Here is a 27,564-nt window from a genome sequence, read left to right as displayed (position 1 = left end):
GGAAATAAACACAAATTCAGCAAAGTGCACTGAGACTCACCAGATCATCTATCAAGTCTTTAATAGCTGTGATTCCCAAAACAATAACTAAAGGCACAAGGGTAGTATACCAAGGCAATGTAGAAATTTGAGGAATGATCTAAAGAGGCAATAGGAAATGTAAAATTAAAGTGCAAATAAAAGTATACAAAAAGCAAAACTGGCATGCTGACACAATGCACACGATCATTCTCACAACAGAAAATACAAGTACACCTGACACACAATGCAGTGTTTCACAAAGTACTGATTGATTTCCCAAAGCCCTCCATTCCGTTCATTCCTCCTCATCACCCACATGTATTCACTGCCCAAAGCTATAATTACACCCCCCCCCCACACCCAGACCTACAGCACTACCATAAAAATCATGGAACTGACAGAAAACTGGCAGAGAGCTCATCTGCCCCTACTAACAGTGAAAAAATACAACTGTGGATGCACCTTAAATATTTTTAGACCACTAAACATAAGACAAATTAACTTCTTGTGTTACCTTAGTTAGATGAAATTTAAAACATTATTACCAAACCAGTAACTGATTACGAAACATCCAAGTATACTTGAAGACAGAATTTTACAACACAAGCACTTTCACACTTACCTGTAAAATCAGTAATACAAGAAAATATAAATTTGCTGCTCTTTTGAACTGCTCATATAGGTTAAATGGTATAAATGTGAAAACATTATACTTGTATGTCTTGATGGCATTTCCCTATAAAAGAAATAAATCAATGCTTAGAAAACAATCACAGGTAGGCACATAACACTTATCATAGGACTATTTTAATAGCTAATATTTAGCTATTAATATTAATGAACAAATTGCATGTAATGAAAGGGAACAAATCATAGATAAAAAGCAAGTGAAAATGGCATGATATGGGTATATTACCTAAACTCTTCTGAACCAACTCAAAAGATCTTGTCAAACCTAATTCTTTTCTCAAATGAGGCCTTCATTCAAAAGTATGTTTATTATGGTTCAGATCTTTCATGCTCTCTAATAAAAAGATTTAATACACTCAATGCACTTTTCAGGAAATGTATGGCAAATAGCGAAAGAATACAGATTAATGCAACAATTTCTCTTTGCTGCATACAGTATTAAAATGTAACACTTTGTAACTAATTACCAATTATGCAAATGAAGAGCTATTCAAGATACAACAGCATATACCCGTACGCATATGGTGACCCTGAAGTGCAAAACACCACATTAAGAAGAAATTTTTAAAATAAATTTGTGTTCAATGCAGAGATGCATTCCCTGGTGTAAGGAAGACAAAGCCTGAGTCCTTGACCAACGGAGAAAAATAACATGGTCTACTAACTGGTAAATGGAGTGGGGTATCAGTAACGGGATGGGCAGCCATCACAACAGACATTAAGTCTACCAGTCCTCTGATTACTCTGCATGGTGGTATAACGGCCAAGCAATATGCAGTATCAGGTACATGGTAAAACACCTGTACACAGCACTAAATACGTTCAGAAGTGGTTTCAGGCAAACACTTTCCACGGCCTCCCCAGTTACAAGATCTACACCTATATCACAATGTGAAGCAGATTACTACCTCCTACATCCTCAAATAGAATTGGGTGTTTTCATCTTCAAAAAGATCTACTGGACCTAATGCATACACTTCAGGACTTTTTTTTGAGAGAAGGGCGGCCCTACTCCTCCTTAGGTCCTTGATGATTATATGTTGTTAGCCTCGTTCCTTATTCTGACCACGTGGAACAAACATCCAAATTCTAAGAGCAGTAAAACACCCAACAGCTTTCACACAAAGTCTGCTAAGTCCTACGCCACAATAAGGAATGAAATGAGTGTTAGAGGCTTACAGCATACTTGCTCTTCTTGAAGCAGAGAAGGACTGGTTTCTGAAACTCAGGCAAGTTACAGAAATCTCGGTCATTTGCACGGACTTTCCAGGGACCCTCTAGAAAGAAGAGTGAGATCAGTACATGACGACACTTTTGAATAAATCGAAAATAAACCAGTATTTAAAACAGTCAGAAACCATAGTGATAAAATATGTACATTTTCCAGTACATAAGTCCAAAAGTCAAAGATATTGCAGTTTCAACAAAATTGCAGTTTCAACAGCTGGTTGCAATGGTAGAACAAAGAATGTGAAACAAGCAAATATGCATCAAAAATAAAAAGGGACACTTTACTAAGGAAGTTATTAGCCAAGATTAACACTCACCAGTAGGCTTGAACTCCACTACTGGAGGTACCTCTGGTTCCTCACCCTCGGATATCTGCTCCAGTTCATCGTCCGTTTCATCATCACTGTATGGCATAACCTCATCATCAGGACCATCAAGAGATTCCTGGGAGTCTGACCGGTCTAGATTCATGGTGCGTTATCAAGTAATCCCTACGTACAATAAAAAAAAACAGCTTAAAATCATGTATAATCAACCATAACAGCACATTCTGGAAGCAGAGGTGAACAGATCTGTGCGGAAGACCCTATGGTGACACAGGTTTCACTATTATGTGGAAATGAGGGCATGAATGGTTTCAGGAGAGACAGCCAACAGGTGATGTGAATTCAGAGGAGCCTCCCAAACAAAAATAACATTTCCATGTATCACTCTTCATGAACCTGACAAGAGAAAATAGGGATCCTCATTTTGTTTTCAAAAGCAAATTAAACTCAGCCATCATTTTTTTTTTGACGTTTTCTACTTATCCTTCCCGTTTCTTTGAGCTGATTAAATGGCTCTAAGCAGAATGTGTTCTTGCATTTCTGGAATTTTATTGCCAGACAAACAAGGCTGTACTGGACACACCCATCACTTGCTGATCAGTTTTTCCACGTTTGCTCAGTCCAATTAAATACCTATTTGGAATCTCGGCTTAAATTCTGGCACCCAAGTGACAAGCTGCAATTACAAATGCGTTTTTAAAGTCCTAAAGGAAGTGGCTTTCTTGGGAATCATGTAGTGAAATATCGTCACCATTTCCAGTAAGACGTTCAAGCATACACCCACCAGACATAATGAAACGACATTACAAAAAGTAACTTGGGCCAAGAAAAAGAAAAAAAGGTATATAATACACAGCTATTATACATATTTTTTTCTGCTTTTTCATAATACATCAAAAACCTGAGGAGTGCAAAAAAAATAATCCTTCAACAAAAATCAAGAATGGATCAAGAAGCCTGCACTTTGAGAGCATGCAAGTGATGTTTAACATAAACCTCAGCACAGTAAATATTATAACAAACTAGATGCTGTTGGCACGACAACAACATACTCCCCAGACCGCCACATCACCGCACCCCCCCCGCCCCCCCAATCTAATTCCTACTGTACCCATACCCCTCAGCCTCTATCTAGCCCCTCTGCACTAGCCTTGGGCAGCATCTAATTTTTCATACCGTAAAACTGTCCAAACATTATCCCGCGTTATACAGTATTCAGACAATGCTATTCCAGGAGGTCAGGTGTACATTTTCATCCATATAACGTTTTTTTTTTGTGAAGTGGTAATAAAATCTATCAAAGATCAAATAGACTAAATAGTTGCGATCGAATTGAGCTATCCTGTTCACAAGGTTAAGTGTCTTCTGCAGTTTGGTAACTGCTCTGCAAAGCTCTGCAGTGAGTGGTACGTTCATCTGAATATGTCTGCAAGGCTGACCTGCCCTGCCTGCTGGACATTTACCTCAAACGATGCAGGAACAGGAGATGTCACAGCAGAGACACAACCCACCTAAACAGCTGCCTCTTTACAAGGCTGAGGTCTGGCAAGCGCTGCTGCCGTCTCTCAGTGAGAACTGAGAGGCTCAGGAGGAGTTTCTGCCCTCAGGCCATCAGACTGCTTAACACTTAATTGGCAGCTGTAATTAAACATTCACTCTTTACCCATGCAACATGCACTTTTTTGGAGCACACATCTTATGTTGCATATATTCTGCTTTCCTTTACTATTCCTCATTTATTACTAAGGAGGGAACGATCCACATTGTTTCAGTTCCAAACCAATTCCGATACACAACTGCCAATACCAATGAAGATTCCGATACAAGGGCTCATTTTACTTTAATATTTTAATATAATAAATATACACACTACATATTTATCTTTATATAATTTATATTTTAAGCTAGTAAATATAAACAAAAAATGTGTGCCAAAGAATCTTTAATTAGGCTATAGAAACCAATACCCGATCTGTCAAAAAGGTCTGGATCGGCACCATAACCAATCCAAATATTGGATCGGTGCATCTCTATTTCTTACACTATTATTTACTGTCTAATCCTAGTGTTTTTACTTTGGACGATTTTTTTGCATCAGTGAAGCATGCAGCTACCAACTTACAATCAAAGGTGCCAAGAGTCTCTTCACAACTTGAAATGCACGTAAGCCAGAAAAGCCAGAGATTACGCTGAGACAAACAGCACCGGCATTCCACTCACCCACAGTATCGGCAGACATGGAAGGAATGCATAAATCAACATCCAACTGGCCGAAAAGCACATTAGTGAATAAAAAAATGACAGTCAGTATTTCCAATGTCACAACACAAAACCCTGAAAAATCAGTGGACAGGAGTGGCTAAAAATCAGGGAGTCATAAAATACAGACAGATCATTCAAGTTTAAGGAAAGACAGCTTTAGTACCAAGGACTAATGAAATACCCAGCTGTATTAGAAAATGTTTTGCATTAATTTAATGTTAAACAACAGTAATATCAAAAGCGCAAGCGATACCAACTGACCTGAAGAGGTTCATATAGGCTCTGATTTGTCTCCTCAGAACCTAAAACCCATCCTCAGAGGCCAGTCTCTTAATGATGTTTGAAAAACAGCAACAAAAGGTCATAACAGAACTTTAACACTGCACCCATAAACTGGCAACAGCAGGGAAAAAAAAACCTGAGGACAAAGGATCTAAACAGCATGCATTATAGTCTTCAGTAACAGCAAGTGTAACTAAATCAGGGATAGAATTCCAGGGGAAATCCTGGAGATGATCTCCTATTCAGCCTCGTCTTAACTGTTGGCTCAAGTAATTCTCATATTCAAAATGAGATTTTGTTACTCTATCACTTTACCAAGGGTTCAATTCTTCAATGAAACAGGATTATACAGGAGTCACTTAAAAATCATGGTAACATTTTGTGCCCACTGGACTAAACGGTTCTTATATATTTTTTTTATGTCATTATATATATATATATATATATATATATATATATATATATATATATATATATATATATATATATATATATATATATATATATATATATATATATATATATATATATATATATATATAGAGAGAGAGAGAGAGAGAGAGAGAGAGAGAGAGAGAGAGAGAGAGAGAGAGAGAGAGAGAGAGAGTGTGAATAGGGATACCAATCACTGGCCACAAAGCCATTTGATTATGACTGAGGGATTGATTTGATGCATTGGAAATCTTTCATTACTATCACGATTCGATTAAATGATAATTTTGAGAACCTAAATACAAACCCTTTTGTTTTTAGCTCACTTACAAAAATTCACATATATTACCGTTGGGACTTAATTACGCACTATTAGTGGAATACAAAAAAAAAATCAGGACCCCAGAACATGTTGCTATTTATTATTATTATGATTATTATTTTTATTATACAGGGAGAAAAACTCAGTGTAAGTTGCCAAAAATCCTACTACTGAACAGAGCTGTACAGAAAAAAACAAACACATAAAAGGAAGTGCTACCTGATAGGGGGGGGGGTTGTTGCCCGCGGTGAAACAGAGTGACGTTATTTTATTTACTTTTCTGCAAAAAGCGAAAGATTGCTCTGAGGGCCAGATTTAATAATTATAAACATGTCACAGGCCAGAACTTTGACAATCCACAAAGCCCCACATCATCCCTATGGCCAATAGCTAATAATTCAATGCAATCATCGCCATTATTCTCGTAGTGGTGTCTTTGGCACTACATCTGGTGCAATATCAGAGTGACGCATCAGACCAATGTAGATATTTGTTAAAAATCAAGATATCGGCCAATAGAGATACGTTAATCGATATATCCTGCATCTCTAACAATAACATTACTTTTTACTTGGCCAGCTAGTGCTTCCTCATGTATATAAATGAACCTTGCCCTGCCATCCTACTTTTTGGAAATTCGGGTACCAGTGCTGCTACTTTGCGTGTCTACCTGCAGCACGGGAACATTTCAGCAAGTGACCCGGATACAGGATTCTTTATTTTGCTGCTAAAGATTGATTCTGATGTGACAGACTGATGCAGTAGATTAGCCACCTGAATAACTGATTCATCACATCTTCTTACTCTTATAGTGACTATATTAATACATGCTAGCTTTGAAGCATATTTTATGCACAAATGAATCCCTACCCAATTTGTGATGGTTCCTACAGTAGCAACAAGCGGTGCTGAAAAGGGGGGGAAGTTAGGACAATTCCCAGGGCCCCTGAGTGATGTGGGTTGCAGGCCCAATATGATCTACTTTCAGTATTTTCAGTTTTATTAATAAATATAGTACTTTGTCCATTGGGATTGGTCAACTGTTACAAAATCCCTCAAAAATCAGAAATGGTTTGGTCCTGTTCCCACCAATGTCTTTTCCTCTTGAGCACCATCTTGAAGACAGTGTAGAAACAGGCGAAAGGCTGAAGGCTCAAATTTGATTTTATTTTTTTCCTGTAATGTGACACAGATTTGATGTTTTCAGGGCTGTGTGGACACAGATATCTGATCTTTTCAAATCAGATTTGAATCAGCTTCATATGTTTCCAATCTAGGACCACATATCTAATGTGGTCATGTCTCATGAATGAGAATGGTCAGATTGGACTTTGTGTGTTTTTTTGTCTATACGCATACACCGAGCGGTTTTTGTTGTTGTCAACTTGCGCAAAAACATGTCAATGTGCACATGTAAGCTTTTTAGGAGAATAGATGCATTCACAGTACAGTTAGATACAGGTCACTTGTAATTACGAATGTGAACCATCAAGATAGGCAACAATGAGGCTTGTACTGTGAATGTAGCCTAATTCTCAGGTTCTTTGCAAAATATTAAGGTTACAGTAACAGTAGATTGTCAATTCTGTTACCACATTATTACAATAAAATACATTATTACTAATATTTTCATCATCATCGTTAATAAAATAGTAACACAATTAAAAGCAATAAAGTTTGTTTTTGTGCCTGCCATGTGGTTTTGGGTTCGGTGACTGCATACCGAGTTGACTTTCAAAATGCCTTTTACCATCAACTGTCACTGTCAACTCTTACTTAAAATTGAATCAATTCAGCAGTATTTTGCATTATAACGTCCTTAACACAATGTTCATGGTAGTGGATTAGAGAATACATAACATTTAAACACAAAGAAAACTTTTTTCTATTTGTAAACTTCAAATGTAAATGCAATTCTGAAATGACTCAGAATCAGACAACTGCCAGGCACCATTCTAACAAAATGTTTTTACTTCAACAAAGGAAAGCTGCCCTTTTTACTTCATTGCCAATATAAACATTGACTAGTCATGCATGGGTGTGTGCCTTCTGTCCGATGCAGTGCCAGATGAAAAGCAAATGAGAAAGAGGATACACCAACAGGATTTGGAAAAAAAGGCAAGTGTAGAACCTCCTGAATCCTTAGACAAGAAAAAATGGTTTAAAAAAAAAAACCCACCCACCTAATTTTAATAGTTTGCACTCAATCTATACTCTTACACACACTATGCTAAAATATAACTACTCAATCAATGAGGCTTTGATGCTTTCAAAAACAATTCCAGAAAATACATGACATTCACATTACGAATATGTCAGGAGAAATTACAAAGATACAGTGCTCACAGTGTCTTGGGACGCTTGCTTAATTTCTGAAAAATATAGTGGATTTATTGGTTTTATAACAAAAATCAATACTTTATTCGTTTATAAAACAAATTCAAAATGACTGGTAGTTTTAAGTAAACATTTCAAGTAGCATTAAATTGCAATTCAAATTATAGTTCTAAAAGATCTATTTCGAGTTAATCGAATTCAAAAGTTCATTGATAATCAGTCTCATTGCGTGCTTTTTAATTAGTAACACAAAACAGAAAACGCTGTGTTTAGTAGCCAATAACTACAATTGCAATTTATGGCAAAATGGCAAGAACATCAAAAAAAAAATTATGATGCTTAATAAAAAATAAAAATGTCTGTTTGGAAGATAAATATGTCAGGAACTGCAGTGGACTTTTGTTATGAAGCCACTAAATTTGCGATATTTTTACGGAGTTCAACAAGCATCATAAGACTTTCTGTGAGCACTCTGCATTGGTATGCAGCCCCTTTCAGCAGGTTGACAAACACTCTAACACTATATGTCAAGCAATAATATATTATATATTATATTTCACATAGTCATGCTCACATGCCTTGTTGATGCTTGATGCTTTATTCACATAAAACACAAGATTATTCAACAAAGTGTGGCTGAGATTTAAATAGTTATTCTAATCCTAAAAAATGTAACCATATAATTCAATGCTTATTTTGTTTAAATAGCATGTTCTCTAAAATAAATACCGAATAAGAACCTAAATAGCTATATACACTCACCTAAAGGATTATTAGGAACACCTGTTCAATTTCTCATTAATGCAATGATCTAATCAACCAATCACATGGCAGTTGCTTCAATGCATTTAGGGGTGTGGTCCTGGTCAAGACAATCTCCTGAATGTCAGAATGGGAAAGAAAGGTGATTTAAGCAATTTTGAGCGTGGCATGGTTGTTGGTGCCAGACGGGCCGGTCTGAGTATTTCACAATCTGCTCAGACTGGGCCGACTGATCCAAGCTGATAGAAGAGCAACTTTGACTGAAATAACCACTCGTTACAACCGAGGTATGCAGCAAAGCATTTGTGAAGCCACAACACGCACAACCTTGAGGCGGATGGGCTACAATAGCAGAAGACCCCACCGGGTACCACTCATCTCCACTACAAATAGGAAAAAGAGGCTACAATTTGCACGAGCTCACCAAAATTGGACAGTTGAAGACTGGAAAAATGTTGCCTGGTCTGATGAGTCTCGATTTCTGTTGAGACATTCAAATGGTAGAGTCAGAATTTGGCGTAAACAGAATGAGAACATGGATCCATCATGCCTTGTTACCACTGTGCAGGCTGGTGGTGGTGGTGTAATGGTGTGGGGGATGTTTTCTTGGCACACTTTAGGCCCCTTAGTGCCAATTGGGCATCGTTTAAATGCCACGGCCTACCTGAGCATTGTTTCTGACCATGTCCATCCCTTTATGACCACCATGTACCCATCCTCTGATGGCTACTTCCAGCAGGATAATGCACCATGTCACAAAGCTCGAATCATTTCAAATTGGTTTCTTGAACATGACAATGAGTTCACTGTACTAAAATGGCCTCCACAGTCACCAGATCTCAACCCAATAGAGCATCTTTGGGATGTGGTGGAACGGGAGCTTCGTGCCCTGGATGTGCATCCCACAAATCTCCATCAACTGCAAGATGCTATCCTATCAATATGGGCCAATATTTCTAAAGAATGCTTTCAGCACCTTGTTGAATCAATGCCACGTACAATTAAGGCAGTTCTGAAGGCGAAAGGGGGTCAAACACCGTATTAGTACGGTGTTCCTAATAATCCTTTAGGTGAGCGTATATAGCTATAAATATATAATGACTATTGGAACACAGTAAAGCAACAACTAAGCCGCAGCAGATCATACGTGTCTTATAAATATGAACTGTGTTACCATACAGGCTCAGGTCCTCCTGCAGCACCTTCATCAAAAAAGTGGTTGAAAGATGGACGGACATTGCAACAAAATCCCCCATTGATTTTTGTTGTGATTGTGCTGGGTTATCTAGCCTTATATTGTTTTTTTAATTCTTGCACACAAAATGTTCATTCCAGAAACACCTTCCGAAACAGAAAGGGTGTTACTCAAAATTTTTTCTAACAAACGGTAAAGAACAAAGCAACAGTCTCTTCTTGTTGATACACAGTATGTTTCAAAGTTTAAATCTGATATGTATTTACTTGATTTTACTTAATGAAAATGAGATTTACAAAAAACAGTAGAATAACATCAGAAGTTCCACTAAAGATTGTTGAAGTACTCAATTTGCCAGTTCGCTTTACAAGAATTCAAATCTGTTTTTTTTCTGGATTAAGATGACAATTTGTTTAGCTATAGGGAAAGTTTACCTAGTAAAATCCTTGTTCCAGATTTTTACATTGGATTTTCATTGGGTTAATTTTTAAGATCCAGCTAATACCAGAAAAGTACAATCAACTGTTACACCTGAGGTTTCCCAGACATGAAAATAGTATATAAATGAAATTTGAAACTTCTTTAAAAACAAGTATATTGTGACAAATAACCAAAAGTTAAACAACATACTAAAGTTCTTTTGTTTACAATAACCCATCAAAGCAATTCTTAAATTTTTTAAATTATATAGCATACCTTTAAAACTTCAACGGTAATCTAGCTCACTACTTCCTGCCTTTAGAATAAGCCCATAATTGTGCAATCTCACCAGTGCTTCACTGGGAATAACAACATACTGGGGTAACATTGATACCTATGTCTAACATCGAGCTGTTTGTAGTGGTGTAATATTTTTCGCTACAATTTGAACTGCTTTCTTGTCAGGATTCCCTTGCAAGAAAGATTCCTTAACATCAGTAAAATAAGCACCACATCTTTTATTTAATTAACCACGTACAGAAGCAGCACAGCAAGGATTCAGTAGACAGCAGCTTGAAATTACCGTTCATTAATGCAATATGCAGGATTACATGTGTAGAAACTAGATGCTGAGCACGGTGCTGAGGTTCCCAATATAGTTTTAAAATGTGCATTGATTTATAATTACAAATAAAGAAAGAAACTGCACAGTTAGAGAGGCCTAGGTCACTTTTCGGGTTGTACATTACTATTTATCATATATATTTGTATTTAACACCAAGGAAAACAGTACAATACATAAACATTTGCATGATAATCTGCAGTATTTGCAGAAAAGCAAACAAATACTGCACGAGTTTGCACATGCAAAGGGTAAACACTTTGTTACATGGCTCTACTGTCTCCAATTGCACAACCTACAAGCTCAGTACTTATAAAACAGTGCTTGAATTGTTCATAATGAACCACAAGAAAGTAAATGAATGAATGCAAGAAGCCAAACCCTTCCTGAATTAAATTACAGAAAACACTTGTGCTGGTGTTCTTTAATATTACTTGCGCAAAGAAATACCTTGGATGAAGTATTAAGCTTAAATTAACGACTAAATAATGTTGAGACCACACATTAAAGACATTACAACTGGTTAAAAAAATAATGTAGTGTAATAAAAATCGTGTGTCCCAAAATTTTACATTTTGTGCAACAGTCTCAATAATTCAATTTGATACTATTATTCCTACACTTAAAGGTCTAGTTATTAGGGAATAATTTGGAGAAATTATTCATTTGCCGGGATCTTTTTCAGAAGCAGTGCGGGAAAAGTAGAAGAGAAAAACTGCCAGATCATGTATACCTCACACATCATATTATATATTAGAGTGAATTGTCCCGCAAATACAACCCACTGCTTATATATACCAACAAAATGATAGATCAAGGAATAAGGTTAGTATCCAATAAATTCATTTTCAAAAAACGAGCTGTGAGCGATAGAACTACAATCGTTTCCTTATAAACAAGATCTTACATTGAATGATATGTTTATTTACATATTCGGAAGTGAAACCTGGGCATTCTTTGTCACGGAATGCATTTCCACGCTGTGTCGTTTCCCCCCCCCCCCCAACTTGCTTTTCTACTATATATATATATATATATATATATATATATATATATATATATATATATATATATATATATATATATATATATATATATATATATGTAAAATTCGACTCCGCATAGGTGTATGCTAACGTCACCCTTTATCATTACTGCATACTATATATCTCAATGAAGTCCAGCATACTCGCCCTGTTTACAGAGGCTCGGCTAACTCGTGAAAATAACTAAACAGCTTACATTCCACTACGTACATTTAAAAATTTAAAATTTAACGCTGAAATACGCCGTCAAAATATTGCTAAGCGTGGGACGACACCTTTGCAAAAAACAAGGAGAATTTCTAAGGACAGCCTAATAAACTTGCATTTACTTCAAACCAATATGCGTTTAATTCAACGAACAGACCAAGAAAATACTCACCAGCTTCCTGGCCTTCCTAAAAAGTATTTGTATGTATCGTTTCCCCCTTTTTAAAAGCTGGTGTTTCCTCGTTCTAAGCTAACGCACCGTGCTACTTTACCTGGTTTAAAAAAAGGGCTGCGTCGCGTTCACTCCCTTTACCTGCGTAATGGCCACCTTACACAAAAACGTGAAAAACTGGTCCGGCGACTTTTTGTTTGAAGTAGCCTTTAACATTTTTTAAACTATTCTTCCTAAATGTAAGATGAACACAGAATTCATCTTGAGAAATACGCCAGATACATATTTTTTTAAAATCTCCTTATAGCATGGATCTTACAATCCTTATAACCTGTCACGTATCTGAGGAGGGGAGCGTCAAACAGACGAACTTACAATCAAATTAGTTACTATTTTGCATAACACACAAAGAAGGAGAAAATCCTAGCACAATCATTTAGCCACACATCTATCTTAATGTTATATAGAGAAATAAAGTTTCTCTATCCGGAATGAGAATAACCATATTGCTTTTCTTCTGGTGATAATTATTTATTTCATGTTCTTGCCTATAAGCAGTAGTCCAGTTGTAAAAACAAATCGGGGGATGGTGAATTTTATCGTAGGGATGGAACGGGGGGATGCTCGTTTTAGAAGGGGGATGATTTTGACTGTTTTTGTTTCAGGGGGGGTGACCTCCCTCCTCATCCCCCCTCAACTCGAGTACTGCCTTTAAGTACATTCCAGGGTCTTTATTCTGACCTTGTTTACATCTTAGGCAATTGCGTAGAGAAATAACAGGTTAACAAACTGCACCCTTAAAGTATTGTTTGGTAATTAATTTTTTTTTCATGTATCTTTCAATTTATGACACATCACAATTGCTAGCTTGCAGTCTAAAAATGCGTTTTCTTTTATCCTATAATATTTTTATACTGCAGAGGAATACTTAAAACAAGGCATATTCTTGGTATTATATTGGTATTATTATTATGGTTTTAATGGACTTTGTCCAGTAATGAGTGATGGAAAACCCGAAGCTTATTCCAGACAGTGTAGGTTAGCTCAGCAGCATCACACCTCAGAGGGTGTGAGTTTGAGACCCTCATCAGTCTGTGTGTGTGTTTACAGCACATGTGATGCTCATGTGATAATAGCACAAAAACGTGGTGTTAGGTGAACTGGTGCCCCTGTCTGTCCATTGTTTATTGTGTATGTAAGTGATGTGCAGACCTGTAGCTGTGCTTAATATGACAGGCTCGACACTCACCGCATCCATCTACTAGATAACACCAACAACCCCCCCCCCCCAGGGGAATAAATTCTTGTCATATATACTTGTCTTGATTCCCCACCCATTACCTCATCATGCACACATGTGTGTATTCATATCTTTGTGGGGACTCTCCATTCATTTATATGGGAAAAACCCTAATCCCAACAATGAGAACTGCAACCCCTACCCAGCCCTAACCTTATGCAACCAAACAAAATACAAGACTTTGACATTTTTCTTTTTCTTTTTTTTTTGCAGTCACAGATTTTTATAAAATTGAGTTTCCCCTTGTGGGGACTGAACAAAATGGTTGTATTACATTGTGGGGACCTAATGGCAAAGTAATAGGTCCCTACAATGTAATACATACATGACCCTACGCACCTGTAATACATATATGACCTAAGCAGTGACTCAGTGGGCCTGTGATCAGATCGCTGGTTCGAGCCCTGGTCTCGGCAGAACAGTCACATGCCCTTGGGCCCTTGAACAAAGCCCTTAACCCCCAGCTCCAGGGGTGTTGCACATTGGCTGAGCCTGTGCTGTGACCCCCAAGCTATGGAGACCAAGATGGGGTCAGCAAAAAGAAGCACAAAAGGCAATTAAAGCATGTTTGTTACATGACACAACCATATTTAACATGTGCACTGTCATATTTTCTGTATCTGCTCATTTTTGGTGTTGTTTTGCCATCACATTTTGTTGTAATACTACTAGCAATTTTACCATGGTTCCTCCAAGTATGCAAGCATTAACTGAGCATTTGACGTTGTTAGTCATAAAAGTTAAGTGTATTTAATGCGTGGTGCCAATTAATGTTACACATTTTAAGTATTTTAACTTAACGTCATATAATGTGTACAGACATAAAATGTGTTTACATAATAACAATTTCGAAAAGGATCTGCCCCCAGCTCACAGCCCCCTCACACATAGTTCACTGTTTTTTCCCTCCCGTCTGCGACCCCCTTGCATTTCCTTCGCACTCCACCAGAGGGGCGCGCTCCACAGTTTGAATACCTCTGGTCATTTTCTACTAATGTGGTTCTTCGGACCAGTAGATAAAATGTTACATAAATAAATATATACCGTTGTATTGGTGTGAAAAACCCGAATGTCGTTTAGGATAAATGTTGCCCACTTCACAAAATAAATGTGATTTCTTTCAAGTTATTTTGCCACAAATGTGTTATGGGCAGGCACAAGGGCGTGACTTTGGCTGGAACATTGGGGGGGTCGAGGTCTCCACCCATCACGGGGAAAGCATGATTATTGGGGGGTCGTATTAGCTGGTTTTGATTTATTGGGGGGGGGCTACAACCCCCCTATCCCCCCGTAATTTACGCCCATGGGCAGGCACATAAACGACTCCGTGTAGTTCTATGGTTGACTTCGCAAAGAAAATGTTACGAATATTTTCTCATTTCGGGTTAAGACATAATGGGACAGCAGTATCCATATTTAGCACCCATCCCTCGTCACACGTGAAGTCGCCACGAACGATCCGATCCACATGTTTGGATCCGATTCAGAATGACACACGTACGATTCTCACTGAAAGTGAAACCTGGCTGAATGCAATGCCCGTCCTACGCAAGTTTTGTTTGAGGAAACCTGATTGGTTGTGCCGCTTTTGGTCAGCCAATGAAAAAACATTATACATTCGCCATTTTGTGTGTGTGCGTGTCTGTTTTCCCGTTGCATGTGGTCTCGCTGGGTTTCAAGACTAAACCGGCAAGTTGCATGTGCTAATCGCGTAATTTTTATCTAGTAATACAGTATTTGTTACTTTATAGTAGTTCATAATAAACTGCTATTTTTCACTTCAGTTGAGTATAGCTTAAAGAAAAATATATTGAAACTGCGTCCTCCGACCTGTGTTGTGGCGTGGTGAGAAGATGTTTGGACATGTAACTATTGGATGGAGGTAGTGTGAGTTGTTTCGGTGACCAGGATGGACAGTAAATTTCCAGATCAGCTTTTTCCTGTTTTTTATTACACTGGGCCGCCGAAAAAGAAGGCCGATTGTCCTGTGCATGCTTGGGGTTTGCATGGCCACGTATATGGAAACGACTCCGGTTCTGCCGAGGTCAGTGTGTAAAGTATTTTCCTATATGCATGCATTATGCTTGTGTACTCCGTATCTTAAAAACATTTCAATTTATGTTTATGTTAGAGTGAAGATACTATATGACTTAACGTGACTAAGTTTTCCCAAGATAAAAACGAAGATTTTATAGGTTTGTCAGTTGAATGGTAACAGCATGTGCAGCATAATATTCACCGTCTTTAGCCCAAAGGCTTCATGGAGAATTTACAGTCAGAAACGTATGGGGGTTGAGAACCTCCTGTAATGTGTAGGGAGGTTTTAATATGCTGATATATTGACATATTAATGGTGTACATGTAGCTAATTAACTGGCATCCCATTCAGGGTGTACTCCAGCCGTGTGAATGCAGCCTGGGTAGATTCCAGTCAGCCAATGAAAGAACTCTGCCCCCCAAGACAGGATCACCTTTGATTCTGCATATAATTCTGTTGACTGGCGTTGTTAGGCCTATTTTAGGGGGCTTTAGCCCCCTCCAATAAATGTGTATTTATTGGCTTAAGTCATACATAGTTTGCCATCGCCCCCCCGGTAAAAACTCAGCCCCCTATTCATTCGCCTCTACAACCCTGATTCTATTTACCAGTTTTAGGATTCAAGTGATTATAGTGTTTAAGAGCCTGGGAATGTAATTTTACCCAGAGCCAGTCTGAATTAAGACCTGTGTTTTTTGTCTTTCTTAAACATAAAAATAGTATGTTTTTATTATTTTCTAAAACTTTGATTAGTATTTTTGTTCCTGAGTGTGTGTGACTTGATAGTACATTTGTAGTCAGTTTTGTCCTTTGCTGCGATTCTTCTTATGGGCAGGTGGCTGATTGGTCCTTTCTGGCGCAGCGCAAGGTGAATGGGCCAACATGGGCACCAGTCGAATCTATTGTAGCACCTCTTTTGCCACCCAAAAGCGGTTAGTAAAATTAAAATGTTTGTCTATTTCTTATGCTGAGTTATATATTTGTCCATTTAAAAAAGGCATTTTAAAACTGCACCCACATATTCAAAAAGCAAATGCAAATATTAAGTAATTTTTTTTACACTTGCTATAAAATAACAATGTTATAGTGTAATTGTATTTGCTTTCTTATCAATAGCAGTGATCTGGTGGCCCTTTAAATTCCAGTTCACCCAAACATAACTTGTCTATTTTATTTTGCTGTAGTTCAGTCTATTTTAGATATTTTTTGGTAATGTTTCTAACGTATAAATATGTTAGCATGTATTTTTGATTCACAGCATGCATCTCCCGTCTCTTTCAGTTAACAAATGGTCTTCACGTCATCTTCCAAGTGCTATGGACTTCCCAAAACACGTAAGTTTGCTGAAACTTTGATGTGTAAAATACAAAAGCTGTATATTACTGTTTAACCCAGGGGTGGGCAGTCTTATCCACAAAGGGCCGGTGTGTATGCAGGTTTTTGGGATGACCTGTAGGCCAGCTGTTCAAACCCAGGTGTGAGGATTCTTCAGTCAATCAGTCCTCTAATTAGTAATCTAATTAGGGAGTTTCAGCGAAAACACACATACACACGGGCCCTTTGCGGATAAGATTGCCCACCCCTGGTTTAACCTAAAGCAAATATTCATATTTTTTTCTTCTGGTTTTGTCAAAGCCATTCATTTGAAAATTTCGGCTTGTCACAATGTATTTTAAAATAACTGCTCTTCCTACTGATATGATTCTGCAGTTAATCAGTGGTCTTCAGCTGTGGTGCAAAGGGTCAGTAGTTTTAATGGTTCGAGGACCATTGATGTAGGTAACACTGAAATAGTATCACTCTGATGCGCTTAATTGTACGATTTTCATAGATGCAGAACTTCTACCTGTATAAGTCCGAGGATGCCTTTAGCACGATGAACCATCTTCTTGAGGACCACTTTGATTTTGGAAGTGGGGAGCTGAAGGTACGTATGTGTTTTCTTGAAACACACGTGCAACTTTATGAGCCGAAGCATGATTTCATTTTGCCTTTGTTTAGGAATGTATGAAGAAAACCACTGTCAGCATGAAAAACATGGAGCGATTTATGTCTAGTGCAAAATTCATAAAGTAAGTCCACTGCTGAACACACTTATATTTTTATATACAAAGTATATAAGAAAGTTAATATATACATGTATACTGCATTTGTTAACAGTTGCATTTATTTATTGAGCTGATGCCTTTGTCCAAAACAGCGTATAATTGAGAGAGCAGGGTCACTCAGTCCCTTGAGCAATGGGGTGTTAAGGGCTTTGCTCAAGGGCCCAATGGTGCCCAACTGCTGACCATGGGATTTGAACCAGTGATCTTCCCATCATGGGCACCACATGCTAACCTCCTGGGCCACATCGCCCCTAAATAATAATTCTTTCATAATTACCATGTTGGTAGCACAGGGTGTCACTGATTTTCATTATAGCCTCACACCTCCTGCCTTCAGCTGAACTAATTTCTATATGTATTTGTATTCAAATTTTTGTTAACCACAGTCAATCTGTTTTGTGTATCTTTTTTTCCTGTACCATTTCATTTTTAAGGTGTCCTTTAAAACCTTTTGAAAAAAGAGCCAGCCTCTACAACAATTTGTTAGGCGATGTTATCCATGACATCCCCCCTGGGCTCTTGGGTGAATTACTCTATGAAGAGTTGACTCTGCAGAGGGAAGAGAAGCAATTCAACGAAGTGGCCACTGGGGGAGCTCTAGGCTTTTTTCTAATTTCTACTTCAAACACTTCTCAAGAAGGATGCCTTGTATATCCCAGGAAAGCTGCCCTTAATTCACTTAGTATCCTTTTTTCTTGGGTTGCATCTCTATTTTATGTGGTTATTCTACACAATTATTTTTTAAAGAAAGGAAATTGCCTTCTTGTTTATCCTAAATACAATGACCAGGTTTTTGTTTTGATATTATGATGCATCAAGCAGAAAACTTTACAGTTTGAGTCTCTTACTAATATTCAGATTTTCACAAAGTGGTTGTAGAGTTTCAAGAGAATATACCACGACCCAAGTTCATGAATAAGCCGATCAACTATGGGGTCAATGGCACTATTCGGCAGGTCAGTGTCGGCCCCATGGAGGAGAGTGGTGAGCAAATTTTATGTCATTGCTAGAATATAAAAATTAAAAATGTTAGCGAGTCATAGTCCAGCAGAGCTTGTAACACTTATGTATGTTGTCGTTTGGGAAATTGTGGATAGAAATGTTCAATTCAGTATTTTTGTTTTGTTAACTCTTGTCTGTTTTATTGCCTTTATCAGTTTATGTTGGGGTGCGTACGGATTACAACTGTGGAGTCTGGGTAGCTACTTCCGCTCAGAAGCCCCAGCCGCTTGATGTGGTTAACACACAAGAGAGGGCCACCTGCCTCACTGTCAGGTAATTCTTCCTAAAGCATTTAGCTAGTGAATGATTTTATCTTGCTACAGGTTTGAATAATTTAAGGCTGCTGCAATATATGACTGAAGCTAATGGGTGGCTGTTTTGTTTGTTTGTTTGTTTGTTTGTTTGTTTGGGCTTTCTAGTCCACACATGCCAGGGGAACTTCTTGTTGCCAGCGAGAGTGGAGTTGCATATCTCTGGACTGTAGGAAGAAGGTGAGAAATGCAGCATCGTGTGAACAGATTTACTGTTATCGGAGTACTTCAGCATGTTTGTTTGTGAGTGTTGGAATTCTATAGACCTTCCAGTAAAGTTTGTCACCCAGTAAAGTTGGCCATCCTTAACAAAAATGATGCTTTGTGTTTAGATGTTACCTAGACTGAATTTAAAAAGAAAAGGTTTCTGAATTGTCATTCTTTTGTTTATGGCGTATGAGATATTTAATATCCTGCTATTCCACTAAATGTTGCTAAAGATTTAGCTTAAATAGTATACCGGTTTATAGATATTAAATTGTTTCATGAGATTTAACACTGGCCTGTCTTGGGTTTTACTGTAGTATCTGTGCCCTCAGTTTTTTGTTTAGATGAGATGTGTTCAGTTCTTTGTCTTTCAAAAGTAGACATTAATTCTATATCACGATTTTATTTATTGCTACCTGTATATGTTGTTTTGATTGTCACCCTGCACTTGACCTTCTAGCCTTCAGAAGTTCCGTGAGGAGGAGGGAAACCTTTATTTCAATGCCAAGTCACCATGGCGATGGTGTGACTTCTCCGCTCATCCCAGGGTGATGCTGTATGCTGACCGAACCGGTCTGGAGCTATCAGACATCAGGGTGACCACTTCTTGTGTTTTGTTTCATTGACATTTCTTCTCTATTCGTAATGGCAATACATTTAATCTTTTATATGCTAAAAGTTTGTTTATTTCTATTTTCCAAGTATCTGTTGTCTTAAAAATCCTGTTTACAATTTTCCCCTCTCCATTAGTCCAAGGAAACCTGCAGCCATACTGTGTTTCGCATCGGGGCTACCTCAGGCTGCAAGAGTGGCGAGAGGGTTATCTTATCCAGGTACCTCTGCAACGTGAACACACACCACCACCTTGTCACCACTCAGGTAAATCACTCTTCTTGCTCACAGTTGGGTTTCAGTTGTCCCAGGTAATGGATACAAAGCTTAAGTATTTCTTTCTCCTGCAGCATTCTGCATACATCATGGACGAGCGCTTTCCGTGTTTGCCCATGATCAAATGGGATCACATGATGGCAAGCCCACCCATGTTTGCCCAGGCCGTTGGTACGGCATCACAGCATCAAAACACAGTGATTTTAGGATCCCAGTCTTCCCAGGAACTAACGCTTCTGCAGTATAGTGGTATGCCTATAGCTGAAGTTCTATTAATTGTAATTTTGCATAATTTTACATGATATTTTAGATGTAAATTTTAAATCCTTCCTAATTGGTAGGTGGGAATGCAGTTGCCGCCCAAGTCTTAGGAGCTCCTCAGAAACTGTCTTGTCCTATGAAGAGCTTGGCTGACCTCCCCGTCCAGATCCCTCACAGGCAGAAGAATGTCCAGGAAAGGCTAACGGTGCCTGCAGCTGGTAAGATGGCTGTTATTCTGCTTTTAGTGAAATTCTGTAGTTAAACGGTTTGTATTGTTGGTTGTCTTGATTCAAATTCTCACAGCAGTCGGTTTATTATGTCCTGTAGAATTAAAACGTCTGGCGTGTACAATTTACTGGACCTTATTATAAACTGATTATTAATAAATAGTCTGTGTTGTATTAATGTTGTGTTAATGAATCAGCTGACGTGCAGTTTACTCTCTCTGATCCAAGGTATTGCATCAATCTACTATGACAAAGAGGAGTCCCTCTGTGTGCTCCAACTCTCTGAAGTTGGGGATATCTTCTACCAGACTCTAAGACCAGCCAGCCAAGACTCGCTGCAAGCAGCACACAAAGAGATGCTGAATGAGGATTCTGTCACAGAACAGTCTGGTTCATCACCACAGGAAAGCCAAGAGTCTGTTAATAACCCAAGGACTAATATTGTGAGTCAGTCAAAGTGCAAAATTGTCAGTCAAAGTGACTGTCCGCCTGAAACTTCAGACGCGCGAATACATGGTATTAATGAACCTTGTGTAAATATGATCCTTAACCCCCTGACTGAGCAAGAGGACGTCAGTCTTTCGAAGGACATACCAAGGCCAGCTAAAGTCAGCAAGGCGACCCTCCTGAAGTGGAAATCTTGGCTGAATGTGCTTCGTAACGGGCAAAGGTCTACCCCCAGGTACAGCCAGTTACATTGGACCTTAAAAACAAAAGACCATTTTACCTTTGACGGTAAACCTAGAGATATTCTGGGGAAAGACCAAATTACCAGTCTGAGGAATAACATGAGGGAAGTCATGGAAAAAAAATCGGTGCTGACTTGTGGTGCCACCAGCCTTTCACCGCCGGAGGTACTCCCCACCCCCCACCCTGTGGACACTCAGTCTTGGGGCGATGACTTGAGTCAGCGGCTCTCTGTATCCTGGGAGGGAGGTTGGAAAGACTGGTGGGAAGAAAAGCTGGGCCTGAATCGGGAGAAGAGGATCGAGGAGTTGCGTAGAAAACGACGGCGGCTAAAGCGGACCCGAGGCCCTCGTGTTGCTCTTTCCGGAAGCTTCACCACTTCTGCTAGCTACCAGTCAGATCTGGATGGTTGGTCCTCTGCTGTCAGTGATTTTGGTGGTCAGGATCCTGATTTGGATAGCAGCACTTTTTCTGGGTACCTCTCAACTCAAGAGGATTCTGCAGAGCCTGAGAGAACAGGAAGAGTTCTTCAGCACGAGCCTAAGGGCTCTAAACTCAGCTCAGAAGAGAAGAGCAACGTAACATTGTCAAGGAATAAAGCTAAAATGCCAAAAGATCCATCTCAGGAGGGGAACCCTAAGGCACCAAAACAACTTAAACAGGATTACATGAGCGCTCTTTTTAGCTCCCAGGAAGAGGTAGTGGATGCAGGAACAGAGGGAACTGATTTCTTCTTTCCTATGTCGTTATCTTCTCAAGTGTCCTCCATCTCTAACTCCCAGAGGAAGCCCTCCTTGGGCCCTTTCTCCCAGTCCTCCCAGTCATCCAAGCAAGGAAAGAAGAGAGCACGCATGGGCTTTTAAATGCTGAAGAGTAGACCTATAGCCTGTCTTAATTCATATCTGCTGATGCTTCTGTTTCTGCATCCTTAATTATGCTCTGGTAAGTTTATTAAATGCCAGTTTAATTTGGTTCTCAGACTAAACTTCAAGCTTGGAGTACTGATGACATGTACAAGTATTGGAGATTGTGGAATGTGAATTGCAGAAGTTCCTCTCCAATTAGATGACCTAAGGTGACTGAAGGTGGTCGTTTTATGTCAGAGGTCCCCAAATTGGGGGGGGGGGGGGCTTTTTATTGACCTACTTGCGATGATAAACTGATATATAATCCCAAAAACTGTGATTAAAATGTATTGACACTTTCATTAATAAATAAAAATGAGATGAAAATGTCAGGAAGTGACAAAATTGAAACTGGTTCAATCAGAAGTTGTCTATACTTAGTGTTGATTGGATAATGCTGATCAGACCAGCTTTAAGTGCGTAAACTGTGCATCCATCTGACAAGTAGAAACTATGTGGTTTTGTCTAAATTCTCCGTAAACTGTTTTGGAATTACTTTATGTTTGTGCCTCCAGCCAACTTTAGGTACAGAAAAACGTACCAACATATGACTAAGTTTCAGATTTGATGGAGAAGATGACGAGCCTCAGTAGGAACTGCGTGGAGCGGCAATAACAGATAAAAACACCACAAACAGCCAAGTGCTTTTCTGAAACAAATAGCTGCTTTTTCTTTTAATGTGTTTGAAAGGTTCACTGTCATTGAAATTAATTGCCATGGACTGAACTAGGTGTATAAATAAACACAACGTAGTTGGTTTTCACTAATCTGATACTTGTACATTTTTGAGAGAGGACACTTGGGGGGGGGGCAGGTTCCACAAAGCAGGATTTGAAGTCCCATGGTCCCATAGGAATGCTGCTTGAGTCTTATTGGACAATCATGACCTCCATCTTAAGTTAACCCAGCTAACTCAGAAAACTTGCTTTATGGAACAACCCCTTGGGCTGTGTTCAGTCCCAGAAATAAACATTTGCTTCTGGATGTGTCTTCCATTGAAGTGAGGGGGGGAATCCCCAAAATATCTGTCTCATAGATGGCTGTCAAAACAAGTAAAGTTTGATTCCAAATGAAATGCAGTAAGCGCACTTAAATTGGTCTTCGTTCACTTGGTTTTCTGTCCTTACAGCAAGTGTACAAAATCTTAGCTTGCATGTCACTGTATCCCTTAATTCACAGTGTGGGAGGCTAGATCAGCTGGACACTGCCCTATAGCAAAGAATTTTCACAAATACAAGCTGCTACTAATTAAATTTTTATTAATTCATGTATAAACATCAGATGGAAGTGGTGAATTTTGTGTCATGCTTCAGTTTGTTCATCAACAACACAAAACCTCCTGATGTTGGTCTTGAGTGGTGTTTAGTTCCTATTTTAGTTATGCTCTTCCCTTGGAGAATAAGAGCTGACTTCTTAAACATCACTGATTAAATCGTAAGGGAGTTCATTCACAGGAAGTCAACGTGGGAAGCCAACATCTTTGTTTAGACCCGGATGCAGCCCTTAGTTTTCTTTATCCAAGTTCTATGCACTGGTATATGAGTCATATCCAAGTATTTTGTTTGAGACTAAATTTTGGTTTTATATATTGTATTTAATATAAATATATATAAATCCACTAGAGAACTAGTGCAGTGTTTCATATTGCAACCTTTACAACAGTCAAAGTGTGTGTGTGGATTTACTCCGCTCTGGGTGTGCATGTTTATGTATTATGTACTCCATGTCTGTGTGGGTTTTCGTCGAGTTCACTAGTTCCTTTAAGCATAAAGATAAGCTCTCCAGTCGAACTGCTTGCTCCGCGTTGACATAGAGAAGTATGTATATGTGTGTTATGCATATATTACTTTATAATTGTGACAAAAACTTATTTTGATGATGTTGGGACCATTTTTTCAGTCCCCTCAAATGGAAACTGTTTTATAAAAATCTGTGGGAGCAATCAAAGAACTAAAAATGCCAAAATTTTGTTTGGTTACCTATGGTATCTGTAGGTCCAGCAGAGAGAGAGTGTGTGTGTGTGTGTGTGTGTGTGTGTGTGTGTGTGTGTGTGTGTGTGTGTGTGTGTGTGTGTGCGCGCGCGCGCGCGCGCGTGCATTGGGGGGCACGAAAAACATCTGCAGATGGGTGACCTGGCAGAAAAAGTTTGGGAACCACTGTTGTATGGATAAATATTTTAGCTTTTGATGATTAAATTGTTGTTTACAATCTAGCAGGATGTGGTTGTGGTTGTTACAATTGCCATATAAGTGGCTGAAAATGTACAATATTTTTTTTTAGAAATATGAGGCTAGTTTTCCATTATTACAACTGTAATTTATCTGTACATTATTGAAATGGGTTTTTTAAGGTTCTTGTCCACTCTTGTGTACTGTGATTAAGTTTCATTAAACTAACAATGTACATAAAATGTGCTTTTATTCTTAAAGCTGTGTGTCTGGCTTAATCCTGAGCAGGCTAACGCAGACTTCTTGGAAATGTGGCAATAGTGTGGTAGGAAGATGTTTGAGTTGAGAAAGTGAACAAATACAATGAAATTAGATTATATCACTAAAACACAATATTGTCCTATTACAATACATGTCAGCATGTGCCTTAGTATGGAGGTAAATGCTTCAGACTTGCTAAGACCTGGGTCCTGGGTAAGATGGCGATAATCTGCTTTAGATTTGGTCATTGGGGAGGCCATGAAAGGTGTTTAATTTATTTAGAATCTGTATTTGGAGGCATTGATATATCAGAACATTATAAGCGAATTGTCTTTGCATCACTGGGTGCACCTGACCTTACAGTGTGGTCTTGTATTCTTTGGCTATATGAGCGAGGAGAGCAATGTTTCCCAACCCGGTTCTGGGGGACCCACAGATGGCCCATGTTTTTGCTCCCGCCCAGCTCCCTGCCAGACAGTACACATTTTTGCTCCCTCCCTGCTCTTGGGAGCGGGGAGGGAGCAAAAATGTGTACTGTCTGGCAGGGAGCTGGGCGGGAGCAAAAACATGGGCCATCTGTGGGTCCCCAAGGACTGGATTGGGAAACCCTAGTGGAGAGCCGTCACCAGACCTTATGACTCCCCAGAGGTAGTTGTCCATACCATTACAGATCCATCCCCACATTTAACATCAGACACTTTCACATTGCTGGAACTTTTTTTTGCTGGAACCAGAAGGTTTTTTTCAGGGATCAGGGACTTGTGTCGTATTCACGCCGCAGGAACTTGGCCTGGTTGTAGTTCCTCAGAGGCAGTTCCGGAACCATGAATGGAATTATTTTTGTACCTCAAATACATTTAATGTGTCAATTAATACATTTTTCGCTTGCGGCTCCGTATTTCTGCATCGGAAAATTTGGTCATTAACCAATATACTTTTGTCTAATTAATCAATCATAACAGTTCATGCATCTCATGCTGTAACTATATCTGTTCATAATTTGTGCATGAGTAGTAACTGAGTTGCTAAGCTACTTGTGCTCCCTTAAGTAAATTACCCACTAACTCTTTGGCCTTTTGGAACTTGTTAGCTGCCTTATGTGGTGTTGAAAACCACATATCAGATTATAGATTGTCAGACCTTTGACACTTGCTAATTGGCATTTGGCTTAAGATGAGGTGGCTTGGTAGCTGTGTTGGTCATTGTGCTTAGTCAGTTTGAAGTCCTTTTTTTGATGAGTTGCTTTTGTCAGTCCATTCCTTGTATATAACCCTGGATTAAGAAGAAAAAAAAATAGTTTCAAATATTTTAAATGGAGCAACTGTTTACAACATAATTTTGGAAGAACCTCTAACTAATATTTCCATTTAATTAAATGGTTCGTTTGTTCCTGGGGAAGATGGGATGTCCGTTTGTTTGCATAGTTCTTAAACGCCCATTGTGATCACACAGCCTTCTCGGAAGTCTGCAATGTCAACAGGCTGATAAAGACAAAAATAAAGTAACAGGATTTCTGTAGCACCCTTTTGGCCATCTGCAGAAATATGATATTTATACACGTGCCTGTCTACAGTGCTTACAATTATGTGTTTGTACCAAACGTAAAAAAATTAGTGTTCCTGCAGTTTTGCCAATAGAATGTAATGGGATTTCAAGTGCTAAATGTCTAAAAAAAAATGTACGAGTCATACAAAACCGCCATAATATAGAATATCACCAAAAAATGAGAACTTTAACATAGGTAAATTTCTTTCTAGGTTTAATTGCCATTCATCTGCTACATAAAAACCCTACAGTGCAGTATCTGGCTTTCTGCTGAGAGGTAAGTGTGAGAAGCTCTGCTTTCAAAAAGATGTAAGTCTTGCTATATTACATCTCTTAGTTAAGGTTGTGCAGGCATGTGGAGATACATCTGTTTTTATTTTGGAAACTTAAAATTATGTATTTTGTTTTTTCTTCACACATTAAATTGAATCATAGATGTTTAGGTGGAGTTTAAGGTCAATCATACTTTTTTCTCTTATTTCAAATGTTTAGGATTATAATTCAATTGTTCTATCTATTTTCTCTAATTGCTTATTCAGAAAGACAGATTCACCTTTTTTTTAGTCAGGAAAGAAGCCCACAAGATGCAAGAACCACACACACAGTTGGACTCAAGACTCTGACCCCCAACCCTAGAGGTGTGAGACTATGGCACAAACCACTGAGTCACCTTGCTGCTCAAACAGAATATGCAAGGAAGTTGAAGACATACTGAGCATTCAAAATTTACAAAGTAAAGATATGAATGTTTATTTTGAAAACTTTTGGCATCGTGACTAGAGAATACCCCGGCCTTTTGCCCTGTACTGCCTGGCACTGGTTCAGCCCCCCCATCCCCCATGACCCTGACCACAGTAAGTGGATGGAATGATCTTTAGACCTCTCTTCAGTCTGGTGTTTCTCAAAGAAAGCTCACTGTTGTACTGTGGGCTGATATCTGGCTTAAGTCTGACATGCAAATCTGGAGCACTTAAAGACCATCATTCAGTGTAGCAAGTGAGTTCAGAACCAGAAAATTCAAGTAAAATATGTATATCAATACATACAGTATGTGTACATAGTTACTGGGCCTTTCTACTAACACCACTTACAGTAGGTAAAGATTCACAGTAAACAAATTTATAACTACAAATTTCTATGAATATATGTATTTTAATACTATCAATACACATGTTAAGATAAAAGCCAAAAATATAATTTTTTGAAATTGCATAACCAATTGCCCGGGGGAAGGGATCAACTGTACGGTGTACCTTTTCGCGCAGCTTTCACACGGACATTGTAACTCTATTACATAAGCAGTATTGTTATGTGTTCATTCGCCATAAAA

General features: G+C 38.6%; 2 protein-coding genes across 4 annotated transcripts in view; one reads left to right on the top strand and one right to left on the bottom strand.

Moving 5' to 3' along the window:
* The window catches only part of atp8b1 (ATPase phospholipid transporting 8B1), a 27,148-nt gene extending 14,498 nt beyond the window's left edge, over positions 1 to 12,650 (bottom strand). The window contains exons 1-5 of the mRNA XM_072714644.1: positions 12,327 to 12,650; positions 2,259 to 2,432; positions 1,891 to 1,988; positions 644 to 757; positions 41 to 139 (exon numbers count right to left, since the gene is read on the bottom strand). Of these exons, the coding sequence (XP_072570745.1) occupies positions 41 to 139; positions 644 to 757; positions 1,891 to 1,988; positions 2,259 to 2,412 (465 nt within the window). The 5' untranslated portion in view covers positions 2,413 to 2,432; positions 12,327 to 12,650. The remainder of the gene's footprint in view (positions 1 to 40; positions 140 to 643; positions 758 to 1,890; positions 1,989 to 2,258; positions 2,433 to 12,326) is intronic.
* Positions 12,651 to 15,259: 2,609 nt separating this feature from the next.
* taf1c (TATA-box binding protein associated factor, RNA polymerase I subunit C) lies at positions 15,260 to 26,888 on the top strand. Of its 3 annotated transcripts, XR_002840268.2 has the most exons (16): positions 15,260 to 15,670; positions 16,500 to 16,596; positions 16,946 to 16,998; positions 17,496 to 17,591; positions 17,666 to 17,736; positions 18,207 to 18,454; positions 18,631 to 18,756; positions 18,930 to 19,047; positions 19,194 to 19,265; positions 19,753 to 19,888; positions 20,043 to 20,171; positions 20,255 to 20,429; positions 20,522 to 20,659; positions 20,897 to 22,297; positions 26,447 to 26,511; positions 26,799 to 26,888. XR_002840268.2 is itself a non-coding variant. In XM_023828689.2 (14 exons), the coding sequence occupies exons 1-14, from the start codon at positions 15,536 to 15,538 to the stop codon at positions 22,216 to 22,218; spliced, it is 2,916 nt and encodes a 971-aa protein (XP_023684457.2). In that variant the 5' UTR covers positions 15,260 to 15,535; the 3' UTR covers positions 22,219 to 24,688. The 3 variants fall into 3 exon arrangements, 1 of the variants encoding a protein (XP_023684457.2); XR_002840269.2 differs by lacking the exons at positions 26,447 to 26,511; positions 26,799 to 26,888 and adding an exon at positions 22,776 to 24,688; XM_023828689.2 differs by lacking the exons at positions 26,447 to 26,511; positions 26,799 to 26,888 and having other exon boundaries at positions 20,897 to 24,688.
* Positions 26,889 to 27,564: the final 676 nt, after the last annotated feature.

Source organism: Paramormyrops kingsleyae, chromosome 7 (assembly GCF_048594095.1).
Source record: "Paramormyrops kingsleyae isolate MSU_618 chromosome 7, PKINGS_0.4, whole genome shotgun sequence".
Taxonomy (NCBI): Eukaryota; Metazoa; Chordata; class Actinopteri; order Osteoglossiformes; family Mormyridae; genus Paramormyrops; species Paramormyrops kingsleyae.
This window is presented reverse-complemented; position numbering and strand designations above follow the sequence as displayed.

Excerpts from the sequence above, each read along its gene's own strand:
- taf1c (XM_023828689.2), top strand. The coding sequence starts at position 15,536 with ATGGACAGTAAATTTCCAGATCAGCTTTTTCCTGTTTTTTATTACACT. Across the intron at positions 15,671-16,499 it reads ACGACTCCGGTTCTGCCGAG|GTGGCTGATTGGTCCTTTCT; the intron begins GTCAGTGTGTAA and ends TCTTATGGGCAG. Across the intron at positions 17,592-17,665 it reads TTGGAAGTGGGGAGCTGAAG|GAATGTATGAAGAAAACCAC; the intron begins GTACGTATGTGT and ends GCCTTTGTTTAG.